Source organism: Ctenopharyngodon idella, chromosome 18 (genome assembly GCF_019924925.1).
Source record: "Ctenopharyngodon idella isolate HZGC_01 chromosome 18, HZGC01, whole genome shotgun sequence".
In the NCBI taxonomy this organism is placed as follows: Eukaryota; Metazoa; Chordata; class Actinopteri; order Cypriniformes; family Xenocyprididae; genus Ctenopharyngodon; species Ctenopharyngodon idella.
In genome coordinates, this window is record NC_067237.1 from 3,980,948 (window position 1) to 3,994,163 (window position 13,216).

The window sequence follows — 13,216 nt, forward strand, 5'->3', positions numbered from 1 at the left end:
CACTGGACTGTTTCACAAACGAGGGTCAATTCAACGCTGGATTTGCACAAAAGATTAACATGATGGCACATGCTAGTCGATGAGTTGAATCAACTCCACAGCAACTACATAAATTTATCCACTAACCATTCAGAAGTGTCCAGTTTCATTCTAAAAGTTGTAACTTCTTCCTGAGTCTCTCCATCAGTGTCGGTTTGAACAATGTAAGGCTGAACACCGTTACTGACAATCCTCATTTTGGCTGCGTGAGATACTCCAGCTTTGTTGTTGTTGAGCAACCGAAGCAAGAGCTGTTAAAGTTCCGCCCTCTTCTGGAAAGTGGGCCGGGAGCAGCAGATCATTTGCATTTAAAGGGACACACACAAAAACTGCGTGTTTTTGCTCACACCCAAATAGGGGCAAATTTGACAAGCTATAATAAATGATCTGTGGGGTATTTTGAGACGAAACTTCACAGACACATTCACACCAGAGACTTATATTACATCTTGTAAAAGGGGCATTATAGGTCCCCTTTAACTTTTACAGTACAATAGTATGTACTGCAATAGTAATATATTTCTTTATTAATTTAATAAAATAATAATTGTTTGGGCTACTCAGGTTTTCCTTCTTTTTTGTCTATAGCTGATCACATGCCTGAGAAGGTCTTGTTTTGTCTTCATGACTGCAAAAGAATAAAAGTTATGTCTAGAAAACCCAGAAAGATTCACACAGTGTTTAGGCAATAAACTATATTTATAAATAAAACAATTTGATTTGTTTTGTTTTGTCATAAAACAGTGTACAGTGAGTATTAAATTGAACCAGTTAATACTGTTTCCAATAATTAACATGTGATAAATGCATCTGAGAAAAAATATGGAAGGTTTACAGAGAAACAATAAAGCAGAGTGCTGATAGTTAATGATGACAAACATTAACATATTAAGTACTGTGTTGTTTGGAGAAGAGTGAGAGAGTGAAGAGAGCTGCTCTCCATCATATAATAGTGCATCATCAGGTTCATTCAGGGGTGCTGATAATGTTGAAACATTAAAGGTCCATTTTGAAATTCGTCATTGCTGCAGGTTCAGCACACATAATACAGGTTGATTATTACAAAGAATAACAGTACAGGACTGAATATCTCCCAATTTAATTTCTTTAAATCAACATCAAATCATAATTGACTTGAGCTACTTAATTAATAAAAGTCCCTGGTCTTATTGTGCACGATTCATTAGTTCACGTTATTTAAAAAAAACAAAAAAAACATCATGTTTAATAATTTCATTTTAACCCAAAGAGTAAGGCAGACTTTAAAAGTCCTGTCTGTAAACTTAAAAACTCTCTTTTTAACTCTCTCTCACTCTCCACAATTATTAGCAGAAAATTAAAGTCATAAATATAAAATAATTGCCAAAGATTCTATCTTTTGATAGCGTTTGTCTTTTTTAAAAATCATTAAAAATGATTTGTTCATCCTTTAAAAAGCAAAAGGTGATTTAGAAGTAGAAGATTACCTCACTTTCTTCCCATGTCTCATGCTTTTCTCTCTTTTCGCTTAATTTAGTTTATCTTTGATTGATAAACAGATCTTAGCTTGAGGTTAATAAACTGGTCAGAAGACAAAATATTAAAAAATGCAGGTAAAGTACATAAAAAGTACACAAAAACCAGCAAGCATTCACCTTCACTCAGACGTCATCACTTCATCCCATAGAGTCACCATTAATCATAATAAGGGCATGATGGGATATGTGATCTGTTCCAGTCTTCTTCACTGAAGAAAGTGCAAGCCACAGGACACAGAAGGGACATTAGGAGGGACACTCAGCACTCTCCACCAGCTAAAATGTCAATGCATCTCTTTCTCGTCTTTCTCCCCATTTTTCTTTCTTGATTTCACAGTGCCTGTGCATGCGAGACGGCCCTCTGGGTCACCTGAAGCACATCACATGACATCGACAAAGAACTCGCTGGGGTTCCCCATGGCCATGCGGAAAGATTGGCGCGAGGCCGTGAGTTCGGGGGGCACTGAGGACAGGTCTCGATCCAGAGGAGATCCCGGTGCTGCTGTTACGGGTGTCTGTGGTTGTGGAGGGAGGCCGGGCGGTCCACACACCAGGCTCTGGGCGTGAGAGTGGGTGCTTCGGATGGTGTGCGAGCTACGCACGCTGTGTTCGCTAGGGGGCGCTGCAGAGCGTTCGCTGGGAGCCTTCTCTCTTTTTTCGGACTCGCTGCCACTGCCAGATCTGCCTCCAGACTCCTGCGTTCCAGTCGCTGCATTTGCATCATTTTTGCTACCACTGCGATTCGATCCGCTGCTTCGACTACCTGTGAGCGAAATGAAAGAAAGGAAAAGTGAGACTTTCTATTTAAAATATGGGTTTTCCACCACTGAATTCACCTTATGATCGAATGAGGGTGAAAGAGTCAAATGCATGGTCAGGATAAGGATTATTTGCACCCCGGAAGTGATTTCCTATAGCATTTTTTAAATAATTACCTATAGTTAAATATATCTATGTTGTTTTTTTGTCAAATATTTAAATTTAAACAATTCAATCAATCAGAGTACTAGTTTGTAACTAATAAAATTTGATCAACATCAACAAAAGACATCTTTATATTATATTAGAAATGGCAAATTCTTTTATACTACACGAGCAAATCAAGCTGAGAACCGTTTATGAATTAGCTTATTAGCATTAGAAGATCAAATCTGCCCATTGGTTATCTTAGTAGCATGAAAAACCAAAACATACTTTGCACTTTGTTGTTTATGAGGAGAGAATTCGTGGAACTGCAGAACTACAAACAAAATTCCAGTGTTTTCAGTAGATTTCTTCTTCACCAGTGACTAATCTAAACGTCTCTGATTGGCCAACGCATTCATATGCTCAACAGAAACGTGTGTGATTGGTTATAATGCTCAATTAGGGCTGCACTATATATATCGAAATTATCAAAATATGAAATCTGAATAAATTTAATAGCCTACTTCAAAAAGCTGCGAAAAGTCAAAGTTTTAGGTCGACGCATATAGCAAAGAATAGACTGGGCACAAAACTGTTACTTGCGTGTGACTTCTTGATGTTAAAATGGGTTATTAAGTTGCGGAAAACAACTCAGTGCTGTACTCAAGCTGTCTGACACACCTGTGACGCGCACACAGAAAGCCGCCTCTCTGACAGCGTGCAATCCCGAATTCAGTTCTCTTTCGTGACTTATTACACTCGAATGGTCAAATACACACAAAGTTATGACAAAATTGGTGAGTCTTGGTGAGTATTCATGTAAACACAGTCAGTTATGTCTTAAGTGAATGTAAACAGTTGGGAAAGAAATCAGATGTGTGTCAATAGGAGCTGTGCATTTGGTCTTAAAGTGACAGCAGCCTAATACAGTAAACCTGCTGCGGTCTGTCAAACAAAAAAACATCACTCACTGTTCTTGACTGAATAACTTTTGTAGTTTTAATATGAATCAATGTAAATTTAATTCATGTGAAACTATGCAGTGTTTTATTTTTACATTTGATTATTCAGTTTCTGTAACAAATATAGTTTCAGGTGTTTTTGTTTACCTGGATGTTCTTGATGTAAGTTTTCAGGTTGATATAACTATATATTACAAAGTTGAGCAAAGAGTTGTTGGTATTTAAATAGTTTTTTTTTTTTTTTGCTTGTTTACATTGATGTTAAAATGACATTGTCAGATTTGTGACATTACTTTTTATGTAATGCTAAAGCACTGCTGTTCCCTTTCAGAAGTTGTAGTGATGCTTTCTTTTCCCAGAAAGAATGTGAAACATATATATTGGATATATCATTTTCAGTTTTTAAATATATTTAAATATAATTTAAATTGATTTTACACATTTAAAGCATTATCATATCACATAATGAATATCACATTAACAAGTTATTATATATCACATTTTTCTTCAATATCATATAGCCCTATGCTCAATGATGCAAAAAAACAGCGTAAAAAGAAATCTTTGATGCAATGTGAGCAGATCTAAATGTAATGCCGCAATCAACCCTTTTCATGTATTTTTACATTTTATTTTAATCTTGAGTAATCTAAACATCTCTGATTGGCCAATGAATTCATACACTCAACAGAAATGTGTGTGAATGGTTATAATGCTGCTCAATGCTGCAAAAATCCATGTAAAAAGAAATCTTTGAAGAAACATGATTAGATCTAAATGTAATCCAGCAATTGATACTTTTCATTCATTTTTACGTTTCACTTTAATCGCAACAGTCGTAATAAATGTAGTTTAATTGTATAGGGGCATTATTTGCCCCCTTATCTTGAATTTGAGGGGCATTTTTGTTCATTTTGGTGGTATTTTTGCCCCAAGTAGAATGCAGTCTCACCTTCGCTGTGAGGGCTGCCGGCGCTGCCGCCCCCTGCAGTGAAGCTGTAGGTGGGATCGTGCACAGGATGGGGATTGTACGGGTGAGGGATCGGGTACTGATAAGGGAAAGTGAGTGGCCAGGGAGCCACCCCAGGGTGGGGCAACGGAGCCAGAGTGTCCTGGTCAGACGCCCCACTAGAACCGTCATGGTCATGCAAGGTGAGACTGGCCATATCTAAGAGAGAAGAGGAACAAACAGGAGGGGAATAGAGTTTACTCCAAATGAATAAATAAAAGATGCTTTGAGGTGAAAGAGTGGGGGGAAAAATCAAAGAACTAAAGATCATGAACTCACTGCCACAGAGGTCACCAAAGATGTAATAGCACTGTTCAGAGAAGGTGATCTTGTTGACAGTGTGGCGGATGTAGCCAGCTTTCAACAGGTTGCTGGCGTATTTGCGTGCCTCCCGTCTGTCAGTGAAACCCTCGACGTGATGATACAGCCAATCCACCACATCTGAACCTGATAGAAAAAACAAATATTTCACCTCTGAAGACACTGTTGTCCCAGCAGAATATGCACATGTAATCCATCACATTAACTATCAATATTTGTCAACCACAAAGCCTCTAAATACTGTTTGTCTTCATTTTGAACAGCATATCTATTGTTTTATAATTAAAAAACTAATATTTGCATAATGTTTTTGTGCTTGAACAGTGTACTAGCTTTCTATAAGTGTCTTAAAGGCACAATATGTAGTTTTAACCACTAGAGGTCGCTTATTCAAAACAAAGGCGTGAAAACAGACTTCTATCTGGTGACGTACGCAGGACTTCCCTAATCATTTAGTCACTTAAATCGGCCCCTAATGTTCATCTGCCTTCACTTTTGAGTGTCACGACCACTACATTTTGTCTTTTTTTTCCGCTAATCCGTTACGCTCAGATGTCTGGGATCTGTTGCTACTTCCATTTCATTTCTTTTGAAACATAAAAACACCACCATAGATGGTGTCATCCATTTATGTCAAATATTTCAAATGAATGGATTCTTTAAAAAATTAATTATTATTCAGAACAATTATGGCTGCTACCAAATCAAATCCAAAAGTGGCTGTAAACTGGATAGACACTGAAAATGATGAAAAACATCAAACGTTAGATAACAAATTAAAAAGAGGAACTTTTCATTATCCCTTTTGGTGATATTTCCTCTCCACACCCAGGTTAGATTCTGAAGTTTTAAGAGTGAGGGTGTTGTTTTACCTATAAAGGCGTTGGGGATGGTGATCTTCAGCCACATTCTGTCTCGCACCTCCAGGCCTGACTCTGCCGATGCCATCGCTTTGGCTACTGCTGCCATGTCACTATGGATGGACAGATGGAAATCCTCGAACCCTGCAGAATAAAGCACAGTGAGAAGGTGCACAGCAGTCCACAGATGTGGGTGAATTTCAAAGATGTGCTCAGTGAGAACATCAAGGTGCTATAGCCATTATCAACTGATCTGAGAAGAGTTTACAAATTTTACAAATCTAATTTCCCTTGTGAAAAAGAAGTGTGCTTAATTATATTCAATGTGCACTTGTGCGCTTCAAATCTTAAAAGTACGTTCAAACAAATGTACAACTCCATTTCCAGAAAAGTAGGGACATTTTGTAAAATGCAATAAAATCAAGAATTTGTGGTTTGTTAATTCTCTTATTTAACTGACAAAAGTACACTGACCAACTTTTCAACTTTTTATTTTGATGGCTGCAACACACTCCAAAAAAGTTGTGACAGAGGCATGTTTACCACTGTGTCACATGACCTTTCCTTATAATTACACTTTTTAATCTGTTGGAAACTGAAGATACTAATTGTTGTAGTTCTGAAAGTGGAATTTTTGCCCAATCTCGCCTGATACAAGACAGCTGCTCGACAGTCCAAGGTCGTCATTGTCTGATTTTCCTTTCAATCAAGTGTCCAAAAACATTACATTCAGTTCACTCTTAAGTCTATTCTTTCAAAGCAAATCACTTCTGTAATAAGTACTCCTTTGTGTGCTTCTTTTCCACAAGGGCTGCCCTGATTTTCAATGTACAGTTTTTGTATGTCATTCAAGACAAATCACAAATCTTTGATTTTCATTTGACATACTCAGTTGTTAAGGGCTACGTTTGAAACACAGTAAGCAGTGGACTGGCAGATGAAGTCATCCTCTGGCGACAGACAGCGGGGCACAGCAGAGGTGGATTATGGGAAGGGTGGGTGGATAAACACTTACGCTCAGTCTCTGGAATGGAGCTTGTGATGGAGGAGCTGGTGGAGGTGATTGTGCTCATGGAAGGGCTCATACCGTACACAGGGTACGCCCCCGTCATAGCGGCCGTGTGAGACACCCAGGCAGCAGGGTCTATGGGACGGATCGGCTCACCTGAACAAACACAGGGGGAGTGAACAGATGCCTGGTCACTTGCCACCAAAGAGGTCAAGAACAATAAAAGAAAATGTGAAAACCACTTCATGTTGACTTAAATAGCACTATAACCCAGTATCTCTCTTACTTCTTGGGAGGGTGAAACAGCTACGAGGGTTTGGATCCCAACATTTGGCCACAGTCAGTGTGATGGGTCTGTAAATGTGAACATGCACACAAGTAACGTCAGTGCTGATATAAACATCATCTAGTCCGTAACAAGAGAACCGAACATCACAGCGTCCGCTTCTTACCCAGGTTTATGGACAATCTCTCGCAGCACCCTCACTGCATCATCATTACTCATGTTCTCAAAGTTGATATCGTTCACCTACAACACAAAAGCAACTCTTAGAAATCACAAACAACAGCCATGAGCAGGAAAATATAAAAGAGTGACTGACCTGCAGAAGCATGTCACCCGGCTCAATGCGTCCGTCAGCAGCCACCGCACCGCCCTTCATGATGGAGCCAATGTAGATTCCTCCATCACCCCTCTCATTACTCTGCCCGACTATACTAATTCCCAGAAAATTATACTTCTCTATAGCAAGAGGAAGAGAGAAAAACAAAATGGAGAGACGAAGAGATGTTGCAGATGTTGTTTATGCTCAAACAGCAACATTACACACTAACTAAAGTTAAACAAGTGAAATCATAATCGAGGACCCCTTTAATCAAAACGTCAACTGGATACTCCGGTGGAAATGACAGACTTCTCTCTAGTGACGTATGCAGGACTCCCTCATTATTTAGTCTACTTAAAGGTGCACTATGCAGAAATTTTCAATTACTGTTTATCAACACAAGATTCAAACTTGGACCCTAGCCTTTAGCAGGGCTTCCTGAGCTTCAGACACAGACAACAAAGTCCCGCCCTCACATGCGCTGTTATTGGCTGGAGCGACACACCCACAGGCCAAAGGCTGCAACCCAGAAATGTCCCAAGCACAGCAATACAAGAAGAAAATACAGGCACTGAGCACACTTCTAGTGGATTATAAGTAATGATCGAGAGGGATTATTTTTGATTGTTCAATTTATTTGGAAAATTCTGCACAGTGCACCTTTAAACCTGTCCTTTCAAGCTAATGTTCATCTACCTCCATTTCTGAGTGCAACATACACATCTCAGCATCCAATCAACAACCAATAGAATAGCATAGAATCAAGTCCCGCCCTAAATTTTTCTTTTTCAATAATCTGTACATCACAATGTGGAAGAAACCTACTCCTGTTTCATCGCAACTTTAATGTCACAGATCCAATAGCAAAAAATGTATATGTCAAAGAATTAGTTCATATTTATGCAGTGATGAACAAAAATGTGTACAAAGTACACACTCTACTCTACATTTCATTACTGAAGTTAGAGAATGTCATTCATGTTGTCTTTAAAAGAGTGGTGCATGTTCAACGGCAGACACACAGATATACATGTGCACATACTCACCCATGTTTAATGTGACAGTTATGATGTTCAGAGACATGGTGGAGTCAGTTATGCTGCTGAACGATGAGGACTGGAGAGATCGAGAGAAAGAGAGCGAGAGATGAGGACACACTTAAAGAGACAATAGTTAAACACTGATAGCTGGGTACAAACACAATGTTTATCAGCCACAGGAGTCTCACTCTCTCCATCCTGGGTGCTTTGGGTTTCCGTCTGCGGCGGCGATGGCGTCTCATGAGACGTGACGATGTGCTCTGCTCAGTAGAGCTGCTGAACCTGTAGTGGCATCACAAATGAATCTTCAAAACATCATATTTAGTGTCTTTTGTGCACATATAATGCACATTACAGTCCTCTCAGCTCTGACTGGTCCTGAGAGTCACATGATGCTTACCATCCAATCCTCTGAATTTGTGTAGTAGTGTATCAGGCCATGGAAAACCATGCTTTGTGTTGGCTTTCCAGAGCATGTGATTCGAGTGTGCATTAAGTCATCTTCATGAGAAGATGATATTTGTGTTTAAAGGAGCCATATGCTATACTTAACATAGATAGTTTCACTACCCCTGACTCTTACAATCTGTAAAATTTAAAGATGTCTATATGCAAATGACCTCTGTTAATACTGATCTCTGTACATGTGAAAAATGCCAGTATAGTTAACACTTAACAAGCTTAATTGTCCTGAAAATTTAGTAAAAATGTAAAATATTTTTATACTTTGCATAAACTGTTAGGACTTTTTGCATTTTTACATTATGTTCAGGGCCATCAAGCTTATCATCATTTTCTGCCCCATAATTCTCATTACTGTGATTAACATCAATTTTATATTAATATTACAACCTTCTACAATGCGCGTAAATCAGTCTCACGTGCAATCAAATTTCATGAGAGGCAACAAAAAAATTTATTTTATTAGCCAATGGCTAGTAAATTGTACGATTACAGTCTCCTGTAACTGAGTTACAGGGCAAAAATAAGTTTATCACAGATATAATTACATTGCCTGCTGAGCTTTATGCACCATCGCTTGGCTGAGAGCGCCCTCTGTCACTTTCTCTCACACACGCACTCACAGTGAGAGAAAGACAGAGCACATGCAGGGCTGTCCCGATCGGACTAGTACTGCGTTGTCATGAAAGTTTATCATTTGCACGTGTTTTTAAACCTCGCCAATTTAAACATTCAAGCACAAGAAGACTCAAAAGATAACTTGCGCGCACTGAGTGAGAAGTTTTGTGTGTACAAAATGCACATCCGAAGCACGCACCCAGAAAGCCATGTCTGATAGCACGTGAAGACTGAATTGAGCTCTCTTTCACGTCTTGCAATTATGTAAGAATGCGCGTCTTGGCGAGTATCCTATTAAACAGTCGGTTATGTCTTGAGTGAATGTAAACCGAAAGCAAATGCGTGTGCAACAGTATATTGGACCAGCGCATTAGTCTTAAAGTGACAGCAGCCTAATATTCCTGCTGCTGTCTGTGTTTTTATTGTTAATCCAACAACAGACTCACTGCAAAAAAAATCATTCAATGCTCTTGACTGAATAACTTTCATAACTTTAGAAAGGATTAATCTATATTTAATTTATACAGTGAAGACTATGCAGTGCTATTTAAAGGAACACCTCACTTTTTTTGCAAATAGGCTAATTTTTCCAACTCCCCTAGAGTTAAACCCGATGATATTACGCAGCGTCTCTCACAAATGTCACCATAGTTGCAAGGCACGCTCCCTGTGCAAGCAGGGGGTCACAGGCGCTGCGTAATATCATTGCGCCTGCTGCACCCATGGTACGGCAGCAAAGTTCCTTGATTATTACGCTGAAATGAGAGTATAGTTCCTAGCCATATCGGCCTAGAAAATCGCAACTTTCATTTTCCGTCGGTCTTAGTACATGATGTAACTACAGAAGAGTCAAGTTTTAAATAGGAAAAATATCAAAACTCTTTGGTCATTTTTGAGCGAGATGCTATTGGTCTAATCAGATTCAATGAACTATGCTAAGCTATGCTAAAAGTGGTACCGCCAGACCCGGAGTTCGGCTGAATGGATTTGAAAACGGTAAAACTCAACTGTTTAACTCTAGGGGAGTTGGAAAATAAGCCTATTTTCAAAAAAAGTGGAGCGTTCCTTTAACATTTGATTACTTATTTCAATTTCTGTACCTAATCTACATCTAACTACTGTTAGATATACCTGAAAAACCTGAAAAGCGCTGTTTATTTAACTGGCATCTTCTCTATTGTGTTTATTTGTACTATTGCTTGTAGTTTGATTATTTGACCTTATTTTATTACAGACTGTTTACTTGACTTTAATAGTGTTTGAAATGTATTTATTATATTTGTGTTGTTTTTTTTTCATATGCATTGTTCTTGCATTCCATGTAAAAAGTCTGGCAAGTAAAATAAAAAAAATTACTTGAGAATGGTGACTCAAACTTCAGTGTGTCTGTTTAGGGTTGTATTATAAACATGATGTATAGATCATGGTTACTGTATAAAAAAAAAAAAAAAAAAATAAAAAAAACGGACTTTATTACTGTAATGAAAATTCATTGTTAAAAAAATGAGAAAGTACCAGATGACTTACAATATTGTAAATTGAGGCTAAATCTGCTTTATTGTCCTTAAAATAATCTCACAATGCAAACAATTCTCAGGGTGCTAATAGTAGAGTAGATTGCATTCTACATCAAATTCAAAATCCGGCACAATTTGTTTCCACTAATGGCTGCATGAAAACACAGAAAAAACTGCAGGAAAAAAATTACAATTTAATGACCTAATTTAATGACCCTGTTGATGAGTTTTCATAAACACTGTGTGGACTAGGAGTTTTGCATTGTGAGAGTCTACATACATTACATCTACATCAGACTTCTATTCAAAAGAGCAAGAAAAATCCTTGTTTTCCATGATATGGTCTGTTGAAATAAGTCTCACCTGCTAGCAGAGTCATCCTCCTCTGAGTCGAAGAAACTGGTGGTGTCCAGCTCACTGCTCATCAACGTGGAGGAGGTGTCATAGCCGGCGATCTCCGGCCTGCGCTCTGGCCGAGAGTGACCGTTCAACCGGCCTCCTGCAGCAGACAACACTCAGCAAACAAGCCGTGTGCGTTTCCTCATCCTCACAAAGCAGCCAGGACAGACATATGTGTAAACTTACCATGGTCATGTGCATCTTTCCTACGAGGCCTTTCTCTCTCCCTCTCTCTGTCCCTCTCCCTGTCTCTGTCTCTTCGCAGCGATGGACCCACCTCAGGTTCGGTATCATTGCCCAGGTCATCCTGACTTCCTGCCGCATTCGCACTGCATGAAAAGAGGTAGATGGGTGATGAAGGACGGGCGTAAAGTTAACAAAACATAATTTTTCTTATACTGTACATCGTTGCAGCACCTCTTTTCACCCTCTGCCTGAATTGCTCTGTTTTAGTTCCTGTCTCTTTAAAGCCCGCCTTTCTGGAAGGCTCAAGTCTACTCTAATTGGTCAGCTAGCCCAAATCTGTTGTGATTGTTCAACCAATTAGAGTGGTTGTCGGAAATGTAACGCCCCTTACCATAATCTGGTTTGACTTTTTTTGCCCTCAAACTGAACAAAAAGAAGGGCAAAGCAGCCAAAAGGCGGGCATTATGCAAATGAGTAACATGACATAGCTAGGTCATGGTAATAATGGCAGGACTTAGTGCCATTACTGCCATTTTTGAATCATAGACAGCTTACCTTTTGACCTATTCTAAATAATTAAACAAATTCATTGAGATCAGCAGCATGATTTACCTAAAGATGTACTACAATTTTAGAAAGAACATATTAAATGATGGGAAATGTGTTTCAATAGCTGGTCTACTCATAAGCAAACCAAATGAGTAGTATTTCTAGCTAGCTTTGCAGCTATTCTTCATCAACAGCGCAACAGCACACTAAAGTGTACAGAAAAGAAAACATTCACAATAAAAACTGACTAATAACAATTTGCCAGTTGTGGCTTTCTGAAACCCCAGAGATTCTGAAGTGATCTGAAGGCAGCATAAATGTCAGCCGATCCTGTGTGTGTTTGGGGCAAAGTACAGAGTGTAATTGCTTCTGTGTGAGAGGGATCCATGCCCATTTGTTTTGACGATCACCAGCAGAGGGCGCTCACAGGTTGCTGCTGTATTTCTCTTAACTGCATTTGGCTGTGTGTTCAGTGCATGAATAATTAATTAACCTGGACACAAACACACTCTCACAGAGGGGAGTCATGCTGCCTGACAGACAGAACAGGAAACACACACACGCAGACAGGAAACACCAGCAGGACAAACAACTATGCACACACATGTGGTTACATGCAGATAAAGAGACCCACTGACCAACAATGCCACAAACAGACCTGTGGGAAAACTACAAGCCTGGAGGGCCACACACTGATACAGACAGAAAAACAAAAAATATCAAAATCTATATAAAAGGGCTACACGATTTTGTCAAAGTAAATCATATTGGTATTATTTTGACAAACAGTGTGTGAAATTTGAACTGTGAAATCATAAACATTTAATTTGGTGTCTGGTCCCCATTGACTTCCATAGTATGAAAAAATACTATGGACGTCAATGGGGACCAGAAACCATTTTGTTCTTTAAAATATCTTCTTTTGTGTTCAACAGAACAAATAAATTCAAACATGTTTAGAAAAAATTTGAAGGTTAGTAAATGATTACAGAATTTTCATTTTTGGTTGAACTATACCTTTAAGATTTGACGTACACTACAAGTGCACATTCAATACAAATAAGTGCAATTCTTTTTCACAAGGGTTAATTTGAAGCAAAAATAAAGTATATGAAATTCAGTATATTACACTGAGTGTGAAAAGAGTAACAATGAATCATAATACACCCTATAAGAAAAACGACAAAACAAAATGCTACTCATTCACTTGGAGCTTT

The 13,216-nt window shown here is 38.7% G+C and overlaps 1 protein-coding gene across 2 annotated transcripts in view; it reads right to left on the bottom strand.

Annotated features, from left to right (window-relative positions):
- Nucleotides 1–719: 719 nt before the first annotated feature.
- The window catches only part of LOC127499988 (segment polarity protein dishevelled homolog DVL-3), a 33,186-nt gene continuing 20,689 nt past the window's right edge, over nt 720–13,216 (bottom strand). Inside the window, exons 4-15 of one of the 2 annotated variants that reach the window (XM_051870737.1) lie at nt 11,451–11,593; nt 11,229–11,364; nt 8,457–8,550; nt 8,275–8,344; nt 7,226–7,365; nt 7,076–7,152; nt 6,910–6,977; nt 6,702–6,779; nt 5,627–5,758; nt 4,713–4,880; nt 4,377–4,592; nt 720–2,319 (exon numbers count right to left, since the gene is read on the bottom strand). In XM_051870737.1, coding sequence (XP_051726697.1) covers nt 1,937–2,319; nt 4,377–4,592; nt 4,713–4,880; nt 5,627–5,758; nt 6,702–6,779; nt 6,910–6,977; nt 7,076–7,152; nt 7,226–7,365; nt 8,275–8,344; nt 8,457–8,550; nt 11,229–11,364; nt 11,451–11,593 — 1,705 coding nt within the window. In that variant the 3' untranslated portion in view covers nt 720–1,936. Of the gene's footprint in view, nt 2,320–4,376; nt 4,593–4,712; nt 4,881–5,626; nt 5,759–6,629; nt 6,780–6,909; nt 6,978–7,075; nt 7,153–7,225; nt 7,366–8,274; nt 8,345–8,456; nt 8,551–11,228; nt 11,365–11,450; nt 11,594–13,216 lie in introns of both variants that reach the window. The other variant, XM_051870735.1, reaches the window with a different exon arrangement.